General features: G+C 34.0%; 2 protein-coding genes across 3 annotated transcripts in view; one reads left to right on the top strand and one right to left on the bottom strand.

Moving 5' to 3' along the window:
* Positions 1-96: 96 nt before the first annotated feature.
* On the top strand, positions 97-7898 carry LOC108968881 (G protein-coupled receptor kinase 1). Its single transcript, XM_018933199.1, has 15 exons — positions 97-620; positions 2880-2956; positions 3021-3094; positions 3699-3800; positions 3861-3935; positions 4002-4063; positions 4125-4176; positions 4245-4436; positions 4506-4661; positions 4721-5047; positions 5490-5590; positions 5680-5898; positions 5969-6175; positions 6253-6415; positions 6653-7898. Exons 1-15 carry the CDS (start codon positions 508-510, stop codon positions 6836-6838), a joined length of 2106 nt encoding a protein of 701 aa, XP_018788744.1. The 5' UTR covers positions 97-507; the 3' UTR covers positions 6839-7898.
* A 1059-nt stretch (positions 7899-8957) lies between these two features.
* Positions 8958-16786, bottom strand: part of LOC108968880 (probable serine/threonine-protein kinase nek3) — a 21465-nt gene continuing 13636 nt past the window's right edge. For both annotated transcript variants that reach the window (XM_018933197.1, XM_018933196.1), the window contains exons 2-6: positions 14311-14399; positions 12805-12936; positions 10748-11555; positions 10224-10689; positions 8958-10157 (exon numbers count right to left, since the gene is read on the bottom strand). In XM_018933197.1, coding sequence (XP_018788742.1) covers positions 9207-10157; positions 10224-10689; positions 10748-11555; positions 12805-12936; positions 14311-14350 — 2397 coding nt within the window. In that variant the 5' untranslated portion in view covers positions 14351-14399 and the 3' untranslated portion in view covers positions 8958-9206. The remainder of the gene's footprint in view (positions 10158-10223; positions 10690-10747; positions 11556-12804; positions 12937-14310; positions 14400-16786) is intronic.

The raw sequence follows: 16786 nt of genomic DNA, 5'->3' as shown, positions 1-16786 counted from the left end.
CATGCAACCCTAAATTTGACATGCGCTCACCACGAATGCCATTGCTACATATTTAGACGTTCTCAACTTGATACATTGCGAAGTTAGTATCTCATTCTGATTGGATGTATTGTATTGATACACATTAGCTGTTTAAAACATAAATACATATATTTTCTTTTTGTCAATTGAGTGTGCTGTATAATTTGAAATTAATTTGCAACAAATATTAGTGATTTACAATAGTCTATGAAATTTTCTGATAAGTGCAAAATCAAATACATATGATATATATATGAAGTGTAATAAAAAAATCAAATAATTGGCAAACATGTAAAGAAATGCAACGTCTTCTTTCATTTGTTGGGAGATCATCGTCGTCGGTACCTTTTCGATAGGTACGTTGTGTTGTGTTCGTATTCGTAATTTTTGAATCGGGACTGAGAAGAAAGTGAAAAGGAATTTATAGCAAGTGGATTAATATATAGTACACCTGAACGAAGGAAAGAATACCAAACACGCACAAACATGGCGGATTTGGAAGCTGTGCTGGCGGATGTCAGCTATCTGATGGCCATGGAGAAATCCAAATGCACACCAGCAGCAAGAGCTAGCAAAAGGCTTGTTTTGCCTGACCCCAGGTAAGTGTTTATGTGTGTATACATAGGTATTCATTTGGGTTATATGAATGACTGTAAGTTAGTGCAGGTAGTATTCCCCCAAAATACGCCCAATTCAGCATGCAAAGCACACAGGCAGCCACATTTAAATTCCTTTTTATTTATTTTATTTCCATTCCTCAACATTTACTGCACAACAAAATACGCAGAAATGTACGTATGTCTGTATGTAGTATGTATGTAAGTGATTTTGCTGACTAACTAATCGAAAATTTCAATTGTATACACTTTATTTCATTTCATTATACATGTGGGTATATATTTTGTGTGCTCATTTTGTATTGCTATTTAGCAATCAAAGTATCCACTATCTCTGTTTTGTATAGCATATGTATACACGTACGTGTTTTACATTTATTTTTGCAAAATTTTGCATACAGCTGGTGTAGGCATTTTCGAAAAAAAAAAACGAGCTACATATACAATTGTATAGTAGTTGATAATCAAAAACTTCAGAAGTTCATGATGCACAAATTGATAAAAATGCAAAAATCTATGTATATACAAGTGTGTATAAATATGTACAAATACTTGAAGTTACTGCAAATCCAAACATATTTTTTTATATACATACATATATATTTATATCCCAAAAACATAACACACACTTCTATGTCCCGTACTCACACAGTGTGTCGTAGGTGGTCTCAATTTATGCGAGTATCAAGTTCATATAATCARTGTTGTTGCATTTAGCTGCTGCATTCATAACAAAATATTTTCACTTCGCCACTGATAATACATATTACATATTTAAATACGAGTATATGTATGTTTGAATGTATATATTTGGATTTTACAAGGGATAAATGGCATATATGTATATGGATACATATGTATATCTATAGACACTATTACAATGGATATGAAAGCGCACTCCTGTTTACGAAAATAGCAGCTTCATCATAATTCACTATGGAAAAAAGTTTATTTACATAAGTGGGAATAAGGTATAATTCRTGCAAAAACAGGCACGTTTCTCTTTATTAAAATCAATCATACATTAAACTAACAAATTCGATTATGTAAATTTGTACGAAGAAATATAAGAAATTACRGTAATGGCCGCAATTATTCGTACATGTTTAGGAAAAAGGATTACGRTGCCATTCATAATGGTGTTGTGTCATACGAAACCGAAATATCAAGGTTCAATCGTAAAGATAATAGGTTTTTCCAAGCAACTCCGAGAGGGGTTTTTGAAATTTCAATTTTTAAAAAATGCAAACACAAATTTAAAACCATACTTACTCCTCCTCCTTACCATATTCGTAGTACGATCATGTCCTTGTTGTATAGGTCATGCTTCTGTGGTGTACGTTTTAAGTAATAAGAATATATGAGGTTTGAATCATGATCAAAGGGTTTAATGCGCATATATGTATGTACATATGTATACATCTGATATTTTTTGATATAGTAAAGGATATACATAAAAGCGGTATTGTCGTTATCGGTATAGGGTTCAATAAATTCTCGCACATAATCAAAATTGTATCTATGTACAATACATATGATTGTATTACATAATTGGATGCACTTTTGTGGCTTATCACTATATGTGTATATTTGTAAATAGTTGTACTTAATTGCTTTGTTTGTAATGCTTTATGGACTTTCATTTATACACATTATCACAAATATGTATTTTTGTATGTTTGTCAGATAAGGAATTCTTTAAAGTGTTTAATATATATGTATGTACGTTACGATTGCTGRAGTTCTGAAGACGTTTCATTTACAAACACATACCATATATAAACCATTATGAGAATGTATKCATGTATGTCGGCATAAAAAAATTATTGTTTATTATGCTAAGTTATATTTTATATAAACTGTAATAAATGCTTAAAAAAATGTTATGCCTCTTTGTTTATTTCCTGCTTTTAGTCCATTTATTTTTCTGAATTTTTATGTTATATTCGTAAGCAGATTGATGTTAAAATTAAACGGTAATGGAAAATGTAACAACTTTTTTCAAAAATTTAATTGATATCTTTACGATTTTAAACCGTATTAATACACCATCATACTACTTAAAAATTAATTTTCATTTTATTTTTGCATTCATCCTAAGTTTTTGTGTGTGTATGATTGCTAATGAGCCATTGCTAAAACAGTGACTGAGTTTCAAGGTGGTATGTTACTATAAAAATAAATTTTAATGAATTTAATTGTATTAGTTTGTATTAATCTTCATATAATTATGTTAAATAGTGTTCGCAGCGTTATGTATAAGTATTTGGAAAAGGAGAGCGAATTGAATTTCCATAAAATATTCAATCAAATACTAGGTAAGCACTACAATTATGATTTATATGTTCAATATATTTAGATTACTGTGTTTTTGTGCTCTAGGATACTTGCTCTTCAAAGACTTTTGCGAAAATGACTCCGAAGAACCAATACAGCAGCTAAAATTTTATGAACAGGTTGGTTAAGAAGACTTAACATTTTGTTATTTATKTTTTATTGTAAAAAGTGGTATAATATTATATATATAAAAAATAAGAAAAAAGTTAACTTCGGCAGCATAAAAGCAATAATTCCCTTCACAAATAAAAAAGTTTCCACATAAGTTTTTATGATAGCTATGTATATGCTATAGTGATCCGATCTGTACAATATTAGTKAAATTTTTGAGAGAAAATATTTCAAACTCGGCCATTACGACGCCATTTCCGATGACCCCCTCGGAAAAAAGATCTGCCCCTTTGATGACCTCTTTAAAATTTCATGAAGATCGGTTCAGTAGTTCTCGAGAAGTCTTGACGAGAAAAACGAGTTTGAAGACGACGAGCTAGGCTCAAGCGCACAAGTTGTCAATGCTGTATCTCCGAAACTATTACTCGGTTACTCGGATCAACTTGAAAATTTAGGACAATATTCGAAAGATGTTTTAGAATTTAATGAAACAATAAAAAATCGATTTTTTGAAACTCGTAAACAAATGTAATCCCCTAATAAGATATTTAAATAAATATTAGATTATATAAATATTTTTTTAAAAACTATTTTCCACTACTATTTTTRCAGATAAAAAATTTTGAGAAAACGGAAAGCTACGAAGAGCGCAAAGAATTAGCACGAGAAATATATGACAATTTTATTATGGAAGAAATGCTCTCTCACACATACGTAAGTTGCAACTTTAAATTGTTTTATTTTTAACTTAAATACTGATACAAATATTTACAGGAATATTCCAAAGAAGCTGTAGCCAGTGTACAGAAATATCTTTTAAAAAATGAAGTTCCCGTTAATTTATTTGAGGTAATAATTTATACTGCACATATTTCTCTTAAAAKTTGTATGGTTTCATTGTAATTCAATTTGCAGCCTTATATCGAGGAGATCTTCAATCACCTAAAAGGAAAGCCGTTCAAAAAGTTCTTAGAGAGGTAAGCTRACATTTATTTACTAAAATTTGGCATGTGCAGTATCTAAAGTTTATCGTTATAGCGACAAATTCACACGATTTTGCCAGTGGAAGAACTTGGAGCTTAACATACAGGTACCTCCTTACTTTTGTATACTAATTTTCGTACATAATATTAATATGTTGTCGATTTTCATGTATAGTTGACCATGAACGACTTCAGTGTACACCGTATTATCGGACGCGGTGGCTTTGGCGAAGTGTACGGCTGTCGAAAAGCCGACACTGGCAAAATGTATGCCATGAAATGTTTGGACAAGAAACGCATCAAAATGAAACAAGGTGAAATGCTGGCGTTAAACGAGCGAACTATGTTGCAAGCAGTGAGCACAGGGGTGAGTGTTGCATAAAATTACATTTTTTTAATTCTTACATATTCATTATTTTACTGTTTTGGTTTTCAGATGGATTGCCCTTTCATTGTTTGCATGACCTATGCATTTCATACACCCGACAAGCTGTGCTTCATACTTGATTTAATGAATGGCGGCGATTTACATTACCATCTTTCACAGCACGGTGTGTTCAATGAGGATGAGATGAAGTTCTACGCCGCTGAGGTACTGTGCTCAATTTAATTCACTTTTTATAATGTTATGCTCACGCACTTTCATTGTAGGTAATTTTGGGCTTGGAACACATGCACAAACGCTTTATTGTCTACAGAGACTTAAAACCTGCAAACATTTTACTCGATGAAAATGGACATATTCGTATATCGGATCTGGGTTTGGCATGTGATTTTTCGCGCAAAAAACCACACGCCTCGGTGGGCACACACGGCTATATGGCGCCAGAGGTGCTTTCGAAAGGCACTGCCTATGACTCGTGTGCCGATTGGTTCAGTTTCGGCTGTATGCTGTACAAATTGCTTAAGGGTCATTCACCGTTTAGACAGCACAAAACAAAAGATAAACACGAAATTGATCGAATGACCTTGACTATGGTGAGTTTGAATTGTCTGTTGCTGTTGTTTTTGTTGTAGCGTCAGAAAACATTCCTGCAGTAATTTAGGCAACACYTGAATTTACTTTCGGCTAGGCTTTCAGCGTCCACTCTGCAGGCAACCTTAGAACCGACTGTCATGCGAACGATGTGCAAATTAAAATACTGAATTATATTGGGTAGTCGAAAAAGTCTTTTCTTACTTCTAATCAAACTTCATCTAATTTTTTAATTTAATTTAATTTTTAAATTAACATTTATAACATTTTGTTCGACCACTTATTGCCATTTTTCCGCTAGAGGCATTATTCCGTCAGTTTAAAGCTATTTCAAAAATACCAAACAACTTTTTCGACTATCCAATATATAAATTTTTGCTTAAATCAGTGCAATCTTGTTAAAAAAAACCGTAATTTTTTATATATATTTCATATTTTTTATAGAACGTTGAATTGCCCGACTGCTTTACGCCGGAACTAAGAAGCCTTTTGGATTCCTTGCTACAGCGTGAGGTTGACAAGCGACTGGGGTGCATGGGTAATGGGTAAGTGAATCCTAAATATATTCAAGTTCTTAACATTAATGCTAATATACAATTTATATATTTCGAAAAAAAAATTGAAAAAAATATAGTGCGGATGAAGTGAAGATGCATCCATTCTTCTCAGGTATCGATTGGCACCAAGTTTATGTTCAAAAATATACACCGCCATTAATACCACCGAGAGGCGAGGTAAATGCCGCTGATGCTTTTGACATTGGCTCCTTCGATGAGGAGGATACGAAAGGCATTAAACTAACAGATAGCGATCAAGAGCTATACAAATTCTTTCCACTTACAATTTCCGAAAGGTAAATAAATACACAAAGTCATTCATAAAATCTATAAATAAACTGTATGATAATTTGGTGTTGTCTGCAGGTGGCAACAGGAAATCGCCGAAACAGTATTCGAAAGTGTTAACATTGAAACAGATAAAATTGAGCAAAAGAAAAAAGCCAAACAAAAGCAGCATTTCGATGCGGACGAAAAGGAGTCGGACTGCATTTTACATGGTTATATAAAAAAATTGGGCGGCTCTTTCGCTTCGCTCTGGCAAACCAAATACGCTAAACTTTATCCAAATCGGTAAGCGCAAGCGCATTTGCTAATATTTAACCATTATTTATACCGTTATATGAACGCATATATATTATATTTCAAAGATTGGAGATGCACTCAGAGAGTGGTAGCAATAAGCCAGAGTTGATCTTTATGGACCAAATCGAGGACATTTCCTCCGATTTCATACATTACAAAGGCGAACAATGCATACAAATACGAGTTAACGACGGATCTCGCGATGGACGTATAATTCTTACAAATTCAGTGAGTATATACACATACACAAATATTGGGTAGTCGTAAAAGTCTTTTCGTATTTCTAATCACACTTCAACTTATTTTTTTTTTTTGTATTTGTACTAATAAATAAATAAACAAATATGTATCATTTTGGTCGACCACTTTTTGCCATTGACAAAAACGAAAAGTCCTTTTCGACTACCCAATATACATGTAGAGCTAGTATTTGAATATATAATTTCCACTAACTTGTTATTGTAGGATGAAATCGGCTTAAAAGAGTGGGCTTTCTCCTTGCGGTCGGCTCATAAAAAATCACAAGAGCTTTTAGGCTCTATGGCAAGAAAAGCAGGGAAAATCTATGGCAGCGAACGTGATGGAAATAAATCTTTGTACATATTAACGGGTAGCAATCCAATTTCCAAAGTTTCAAATGGATCCAACTAGCAAATATATAACGGACATACAGGATATTTGCAGATGATGACGTTGATGRTGGGGGAGCAGTATAAGCAGAAACCGCAGCAACAGAAGAAGAAAAAGCACCAGCTCCAACTCCAACTCCAACTCGTATTTCAGTTTATTAAACAAACGCTTTTTTTATTATAATGTGTAACATTTTGTAGACTATTTTTTCATGATGATAATGATTCGTTTGATATACTTTTAACTACTGTTACTCGGGAGTAAAATAAACCAGAAAGTACTAAGATCTAACAAACAWACATACATGCATATATGCATATATGCATACATACGTACATGCTATATTAGAGAATATAACAAAAAAAAAAAGGAGTAAACTATTATTGCACAAATGGCGCAAAGCAGGTAAAATGTATGGATAAATCGACTGAAAAGTGTGAAGCGCATAAATGGCAAACATAAAGCATTAGCGTTCTAGTAAATCCAAACATTTGACTTGCCAATGCTTACGTAGACACCTAAATCCTTACCTACATACAATACAAACAGACGAGTACATTAGAAATGGGCATATCAAAGTGTTAATTAATTATGCGCTCGCTTTTGTGACGCAATACTATGTATGTGTATGGGCCCAACGTTGGTATATAACAGAATAAAAAAAAAAATAAAATAAAGCGTACGAATTTGCATTTGACTAAAACTAAAAAAAAAGCAAAAACAAAAAGTAATCAAATATTAGAACAATCAATGGTAATTTGACCGCTGGTCGAGTAGTTATAGTTGAACCACCATTTAAGCGGATTTAAATATCCGCACACATAAATACATACATACATACATGCATAGAAACATACATACATATGTGTACTGGGCTCTTAGCAGCCTGTTGATGTGCAATTGCAATGTTATTCGAAATCACGCCTATCATAGGAGTATAGTAGATGATACCATACATATGTAAACTTATCATAATTTTGCTGTAAATCGTACATTTTGTGTTTTAAGTTGTTGTTATTTTTATTGTATTTGTGTAATTATTTGTTAACTAAATGAAATTCTTCAAAGAAGTATGAGTAAACTGGTTTTTGTTATGAGTAAACAATTTATGTYCCCGTACAATTTATTGGGTATCTACAGACATATGTAAATACATGTATGTATCTCGCTGTGTACGAATGGAAATGGCATTTTTTGTTATTAAACAATTGCGTAAGCAAATTGTGAGAAAAACTACTTCGTAATTGCTTATGTGCGCTGAGCTGCTTAATTATGATTTTTTTTTGCGCTAAACAACTTTTTTAATAGCTTAAAAACGTACTTGTACATATTTGCATTCTCCTTAACCTAAAAAATATTTAAATCAAACGTTATAAATATAAATATGTAGATATGTGTTTAAACGCTTCACTGACTWTCGTTGCGAGGATTACAAAATACTGTTATTGTTGTTGTCGCGGCATGATTCTTGCAAAATCCTCGCTACGACTGCTTGTCCAATGAAGAAGTTCTTTATACAAGAACTTGATATGAATCGTTCAGGRTATAAAAGTATGAGTTGTGTAATCCTGCTTAAATTTTCGTTGCGCACCGAACTTGCAGTCCGATCCAAATTTTATTGTGCTCAACCTCGAGCCTGTGGCCGCAGGTGTAGATCACTGGTGGAAAATAATAGAGGAGCAAATGAGGGTGGTGAAATCAATTTCCGCAACAGTCGGTTCTACGCACCGGAATTAAAGCGGATTTTATCCAGCCAAGGGCTGTTATTTCGTAGATCTAACCTGTTGCAAGGCGTTGCGCCAGTGACGACAAGTTTATACTACGACTTGCAACAGGGTTGCTCCTTATCCTGCTGACTCATGCTGACATTGAGTCCAACCAAAGTGGCCAACGGAGGATCTCCACGGTCCAAAGGAGCTCAATTAGTCAGCATGATTCCCATTCTGATAGAAAAGCGTAGTGAGATCCATTTCTTTAGGAAGTCGTTGGGTGTCTCTGGTATAGATGTTAAGGAGGAGTAAATCTCTGCCTTTTTTCTTTCTCACATTCATTTGATCAAATGATGAAAATTCGACTAGTCAACCATGAAATCATAAGAAGATAACCATTATTTAAGAAAATCAAAAAAACTTCTTCATTGTAATTTTGTTAAAATTTTTAATATGAAACGAAATGAATGAAACTAGGCAAAAAATTTAATACAATAACATTGAATCTCATATGTTCTAAGTTCGATTTGTTGTTTGTGAAGTAAAAAATGGACGAGTATTTGATAGGATTTTTATAAAGGACCAAATGAAAACAAAAGAATGATGCTAACACTAGTATATATATACACAAAAAAGAACGAGAGCGCGCTTTCGAACTCACAAACTTTGTATAACTAAACTTAACCGAGATAATATTGTGGATATGGTGGTGGAAAGTAGCCTGGGAATGCCGGTGGCGTTGGCTGCACGGGTATGGATGTGGTGATGTAGCTGGTCGCACGTGTCGGCACAACTTCACTCGAGAAAATSGTCGTGTATGCCGTACGTGCGCCAAAGGTTAATTTTAAGACTTTACTATTCGTCTGTGTTGCGATCGTCTCATGCACAATACTGGAGGTTATCGTCTGGAATTGCTGCAAAGGTAGCAGGAATGGATTTATGGACGGTGTAATGGGCGGGAATGGTAGTGTGCTCTCCGGCGTGTAATGCGGTATGCTGGGCATTAGTAGTGAGGAGAATTGTTGTGAATTGCTTTGCAATTTCCACAATGCCAATCTTTGTAATTCCTCAGCCGTTAGATTCGATGACTTGCCAAAGAGATCAGCTATATCTGACAATTTGGGGCGATACGATTTATCGTCCTTTGTGTTTTCCGCATTATCTTCATCACCGAATTCCAATTCTAGATTTATTTCGGAGCCCGCCTCATCCAGATTAGCACCAAAGTCGGTAAAGCTCCTTAGCGGCAGATCAGTTTCCAGTGGGGATAGTGTTTTCGTTACCGTTATAAGGCTTGTGATGTCGTAAGTTTGTGTGAGTGTGACATATGATGTCTCATTATTGACATCAAAGACAATTGGTAAGACTTGTGTGCGCAATTTCTTCGTAGTTGTACTAAATGAATCCACCACTGTTTCCAAATTTGGCGTCTCGGCAATTTCGGTAATGTGTAGGGGTTTCAATGTTGTGACATGGGTATCACGTAGAAGGTTGACTTCCCGTGATGATGGTGCCAAAATGTTTTCAGTTAGCGGACCATCTGGTATTTGTACTTCGGTTGGGTCGGGCGTCAGCGTTTTCTCTATCGTTGAGGTGACTGTTATGAAACGGGTCTTCTTCAAACCACCGACCTGAGAAAACAATTTTTTATAAATCAATTAGTAAAGTATGAACTTTAGGCTGATTGTGGCATTTACCTGAAAAGCGTACGGTGTTTTAATGGTCGCCAACTCATAGTACGTATCCTTAAAATTTGCTGGTGTTGATATTTCCACATTCAAGGTCTCAACTAGATGTTGATAATTGCCACCTTGATCTATATTATTGACAACAGCACCGTTTTGTGAGCCCGACGATTCCAGATCACCATTGTCGGATATTACGTTTAAGCTGGGATTGCCAGCAAAAGCGTCTACGGATTTAGTGGTGTTGCCCTCCGGATTCTTACGTATTGCTACACGTGGTTTCGGCGTTGTTGTGTACTGCCATCTACCAGGTGTACGATTCAATTTGAACATGTAGACGCTAGTCGAAGCTTGCGACTCTACATTTGAGGGTCGTACTTTGTTGCGGAATGTTTTGCGTCCCGGCTCGGCAGAGGAAGCCAACACAACCGCACTACTTTTATGCGCGTTCGCCGATGACCGATTATTTTTGCTTTTCCTGCAATTAAACCAAATTCAAAAAATGTCCATCTCAATAAGTTTTGTATTGCACTTACCTTTTTGGCTTACTACGTGACGAACTCTTTTTATGACTCTGTGTAACTTGTGACGATTCAACCACAGATTCGGTGATTGTTACATGCTCTTGTTCGTGATTATTGGCTCGGTTGCCTTTGCCATTGTGACGATTCGAACCGGAAATGCGATTATTTTTCTGCTCCTGTGGCGCTGGTTTGGATAATGAAGGTGTTGTAGTCTTCAAAACACGTAACGGTGCAGTTGTTCTTATCTTCGGTTTTTTGCCTTTGGGTCCACTAGGCGTATGCGGTTTGTTCTCCACGGCTTGGCTCGGTTTTAAACGATTCGCCGTTGTTACTTCGTGTACAATAGTCGCTTCCGATGACACATCGTAAGTTCGACGTTGATTAAGTCTGTTTCGTGGTTTATCTGTAGCTTTATTGTTTATGACACGATACGTTTCTTCGGCATATTCGGCTGGTTGACGTGAGAGCAAATCATATTCAAAAAYATTGTTTTCTATTTGTAGAGCGGGTTGCTCTTCGACGGGCTCCGGCGACGTTTGTGCTGTAACCACTACCGAGCTACTCGTTACTATCTTCACATTACTATTGTTGTTGTGGTTTTTATTCTTTTGAGCTTCAACAATAGTCGATTTAGAACTCTCCTCCACTGGTTTATTCTTTTGAGCCTCAACAATAGTCGTTTTTGAACTCTTCTCCACAGGTTTATTGGTCGGTAACTTATCAGAGTTCGTTGGTTTGGTTGGTTTAATAGTTTCGTCCTCCGTAGGTTTTGTAACAAGCGGTTTGGTTTCTATTATGTTGGTTGGTAATTCGATTTTAACTATAAGATAGATTTTATTAAATAATTTTGGAATTAACTTAATTAAAATGACATATTTATTAGTTGAAGCTTAAACTTTTGTACTTGTACTGAAGTCGTAGACATTTTAGACCATTTATAAATCAAACTTGACTCGGACTATAGTCATATTTCTACAAATCCTTACTAACATCTTCAAAAAAGGCTTCTGATTGCCAATATACATTGTGACAAAGAACCCGGGTTAATATATTWAAAAAAAATGTATTTGGCTAAGTTGGTAGGACRTTCCTTAATTACTATGCCAGCTGTGATTCAGTTTTCTTTTATCAAAAATACAAGCCTACGAGTGGTACTAAGCCTTCAAAGACGGTCGAGAGATCCTTGAAGTCATGCCTTGTTCTAGACCATCTTCGATCTTTTCATTAGAAATGTGAGAGATATGGTGTTTGAAAATCGTCAGGCAATTGTTAGAGAGATAGCAAAAGAGCTCGACCTCTCTCGCGAGTCCGTTGGAATGATTTTTGTGGATATTTTGGGTATGAAACGCGTTCTTGCTTTCCTCGTCCGGATAAAACTGAATTTTTTTCGAAAAGAGTACCGTATAAAGGTGTCTGTAGACATGCTTGATCGTACGAATTCCAATACCACATGCATAGAAAGCATTATAACTGCCGATGAGACATGGGTTTACGAGTTTCAYCTATGTTTCGTCACCAGTGACTACGTAGGATCCTCAGCTACATTGAGGAGCATCTGTTTTACGACCTCTTTTTGACGTCTTTTTTAAGAGATGTTAAGTTCCTTTGCTATATCTCTGATATAACACAATTTTATAMAATTCTTTCTTTAACTAGTTCGATGTTATCATGATTAACAGAGGTATGGATGGCCGCCTCGCAAGTTTTCGATGACTTCACGACCTTCGCTGAATGTTTTGTGCCACGCATGCGTATCAAAATTCACACGAAATTAAAAAATGTGTACGAATGKTGAATAAAAATGTTTCTCGATTAGGTTTGCGTGCGCAGAGGCTCATGGCTCATTTAGTCCGAGTCAAATTTGATATGCACATACATAYATTGAGGTTAAAATGTTTTCCAAAAAACCTTTTACGCAGCTTAGATGAATGAAAAGTTAGCTTAAGCAGTTAGACACGGTTTTCTAATTAAAAATGTTTATCATTAAATACTATTACATAATATTCCAGCAATTCATTAAAGCTTCAACTTATTTTGTATCTCCATTTTATATCATTTATCATACATACCGATTGGTGGAGGAGCACTTTGTGGTGAAAATACCATTACAGTATTGCCTATCGTTGTTGTAAAATCCAGAAATCCATAAACAGTTTGTGTAATGTAGGGATCTATACCACCATCCGATAGGATAGGATTAACTGTAAAATTTAAATTGGTTTTTTTGTTTATAGAAGTACAAACTAAATAATAAAAATCACTTAATACACTTAAAGCAAGTTCTTATTTAAGGCATTTTASACCATACAAGTATAAGAAAGAAAAGTGCCGTTATCGAACAGCAAAAGAACCCTCGCTCAACTCACGAAACTCATATGAAGCAAAAAAGTTAAGCTCGGTTGAGTTTTTAAGTTTGAATCAAAATAGCAAAAACAATGTTGAAGATGATGAATTCAATTTCTAGGCAATTTTTAGCTGAAATTACTAAACTTTTGCTATTCTTTTACATAAATACATACATACATTGCGACAAAGTACCCGGAAATTGTAAATTAAACGCAAACTATTTAATTATTTATCAGTTTTTTTTCACCTTCAAAGWAATCCTCACCAGATGTAAACTTATGCCAATGATTTTTYCAGTCCTCGAAACACTTTTCATAASCACTTCTTGGGATKKCCTTCAGCGAATTTTGTTTTATCTCTTCGATCGATTGAAAACGGATTCCACGGAGCGCCAATTTCAGTTTGGGGAACAAGAAAAAAATCACACCGAACCAAATCKAGTAAATATGGTGGTTGATCGATGGCACTCATTGCGTTTTTGGCTTTAAATTCAGTCACAATCGTATTTCTTTTCAAAAAAATCGCCTTTAACAGAACGTGTCGAACAATAATGCCTTTCATACCCAAAATATCCACCAAAATCATTCGAACGAATTCGCGAGAGATGTTGAACTCTCTTGTCATCTCTCTAATGCTTGCCTGCCGATTTTCAAGCACTATATTTTTCACTTTTTTAAATATTTTCACCCGTTGAAAAGGTCGAAGATCGTCCAGAACGGGGCATATCTTCAMCGATCTCTCGACCGTCTTTGAAGGCTTTGTACCACTTGTAGGCTTGGGTTTTTGATAAAACTGAATCATAGCCTTTTCCAACATTCGCACCGATTTCGCACATAAAATTTCGTTAGAAATACAAAATTTGAGAAAAATCTATGATCGATATTTTTATATATTTTTTAATTACAAAATTCGGGCGAGTTTTTGTCACAATGTATATTGTATTTCATTTTTTAATTAATATGATTTTTGTAATTTTTTTTTTAAATTTTTGCTTTTCAGATATCACTTCAACAAGATAATTTATTATTAATATTATGGGTCTTCCGGTAAGTACTTAAATATATACTTTTAATTGATTATGAATATACATATATTTTGCCAATTTTTTCTGTTCAAATGAGCTTTCAGCCTTCCAAAGACGATAATGAAAAAATATAATATTTTTAAAATTTGCCTGTCRTTCTAATTTAATTTGCTATAAATAATAACTTATTTTTCAAAAAACTTACCATTCAAAATGAAAGCAATGAATAAATATCGATAGTCCATATTTGCACCTGTTTAAATACACCTTTTTACAAGCAAAAGAAGAAATTAGCTGAAATAAGAAAACAATTATAGTCTATATTATTCTTTTATTTGATTATTCTTATATGAAAGAAAGAGTTCTTCAAGTATGGCTGTGCCATATCAAATTTTTCAATTCTTTTAGCTTTCTAAACGAATGCAGCTCGGATAGCTGAATGAAGCGTAGAAAGCGAAAGCGCCTGAAAAACTTAGTATGGAATGTCTCATTAAGAATTTAAATAGCAAACTACAAACATAATAACAAAAACGACAATATATGCCGTAACTTTATGACACTTTCGAGTCGCTAAGGGATAGCGGATATATGTATATACATATAAGCTTGGTTGAATATGCCTTAATTTAAGAATAATATTTCTGTCTGCCTTCAGGGGAAAGCGTACCTTGTCTACGTCTTCTTTAGCTTTTTCGGCAATCAAATGCAGTCTATGAAGTGTAATATTAATTTTAGATGTTGTACCCACAATTTAGGTTTAGAACACACATATTTAGTCTATTGCATTAATGCAAGTCTCCCTCAAGGGAGAATACTGGTCTAAGAATCAAATAAAAAATATATATGTATTTTCAAAGTTTAGCTATGCATAGGTGTGTCCACAAGAGTTTTTTCAAAATTCAAATAATTTTCGAAAACATAAATAGGTATATTGCTGAGCCGACATTCAAACTGATTCGACTTTACGTGAAACATAAAACTCGTTTTTCTCGAAACTGTACTGGAAAAATTTGCATAGTATTAGATTATCTTCTTTATAGACTAGTCAGGACATAGTCTATATAGTCTATCCAGGACTCTAAGCTTCAGTCGTGATTTCGTGAACAATGTTTTTCATTGATATTCGTCCAGTTTTTCCAAAGAACCAGCTATTGCGACATTATTCTATAATAAAAGTAGTAATTGCCTTTTTTACGACACTTTAAAAATTACCTGAAACTCATTCCTATAGACTAGAGTACCCCCTTAAAATTATACATATTCTTCCTTTTGCAGTATTTCTGTCGTAATAAAATTCATGCTCTAATACTTTTTTTCATTTAATCGAATGAATAATTAATAAATATAGAAAAAGCAAGGCTATATTTGGGATATTGAAACTTCCATTACTTTATTTTTTCTCTAGTCCTACTATGTCTTCATTATAACCTGAACTACCCTACCCTATAAAGTATATAAATGATGAGCCTGACGAGTTGCCCTGATTTAACGTCTCTCTGTCTGTTTGTGAGATGTAGAACTAAAATTTCACATCCCTATAGCTTATAGCTAGATATCAAACTGACTGAACAAACTCAATTGCTCAATGGATACCTGTTTTTTGATAACACATCATCTCGAATGTTGGATATAAATGGTTCGAAGCAACGGTATAACCTCCGAAACAGATATTGGTTTTATGCCACAAGAAATGCACCTGTGAAGGGTATTAAAGCTATAGTATAGCCGAAGTTTTTTTCGATTTTAGATTTTTTATTACATACCATCTATGAAAATTCTATAAAGCCTTAATGCCGAATATCTCGAGAAGTATTAATGATAGCGGTTTTGACCTCGGACCTTTTTTGTAGAAAATAAAATTTCCTACAAGTTTGTCATATACATACATTTTTTTCTCCTAAAGTCAAAGCGATGCCATAAAATGCCTCTGAGCTGAGCTATAGAAATTTAAAGATAAAAAACAACGATTGTCCTGTATTCTCCTTAATGTTGATATTAAAGGATCAAATTTTCAGGAAATTTGTTTTAGGGTATTTCCAAGGATATTTCATGACGGGATTGAAAAAAATTAATAGTTCAAAAAAAAACACCGTATACCTATGTATGTATGTAAATATACCCATTTATTATAAATATATACATAAAACTTATAGATTTCAAAATGTTTACACAATTATACCAAAAATATGATTTATGCCGTTTTCATTGCTTTTATAGTATATACATACCTAAACATGTTTGCTATGTATATATGTATGTATAGTATATCTCGATACAAATCAATGGATTTGTTTTATACGCGCTCATATTTGGTCATTGAGTAAAGGAAAAAAATAGTTTTACTAGTTTCAAGTTTGCTTTCTCGCGTTTTTTTTTTATGAACGGAATCGGTTTAATGAATCGCCGCGTACATTGAACTCGTCTTATCCTTCACTTACGCATACAAAATACTGAATAAACTGAATAAACGCACTAAAAATCGGAAAAACATGCTTCATCAGTTTCAAAAGTGGCGTGGTGTTGCATTCTAAAATATTTCTATATTTGCATATTATAGTTTGAAATAGTAGGTGTATATTTTTAAAATCTAGAAATATTTAAGTTTGGTGTGCAAATATTTTTTATTAAAGAAAATATGTTAAAAATTTATTTCCTTTGATATAATAAAAAAATTATTTCAA

Source organism: Bactrocera latifrons, unplaced genomic scaffold (genome assembly GCF_001853355.1).
Source record: "Bactrocera latifrons isolate USDA-ARS-PBARC rearing strain unplaced genomic scaffold, ASM185335v1 scaffold_230, whole genome shotgun sequence".
Classification (NCBI taxonomy): Eukaryota; Metazoa; Arthropoda; class Insecta; order Diptera; family Tephritidae; genus Bactrocera; species Bactrocera latifrons.
This window is presented reverse-complemented; position numbering and strand designations above follow the sequence as displayed.

Coding starts and splice junctions, on each gene's coding strand:
- LOC108968881 (XM_018933199.1), top strand. CDS start 508: ATGGCGGATTTGGAAGCTGTGCTGGCGGATGTCAGCTATCTGATGGCC. Junction 3,801..3,860: donor AAATGCTCTCTCACACATAC/GTAAGTTGCAAC, acceptor AAATATTTACAG/GAATATTCCAAAGAAGCTGT. Junction 4,177..4,244: donor ACTTGGAGCTTAACATACAG/GTACCTCCTTAC, acceptor TTTCATGTATAG/TTGACCATGAACGACTTCAG.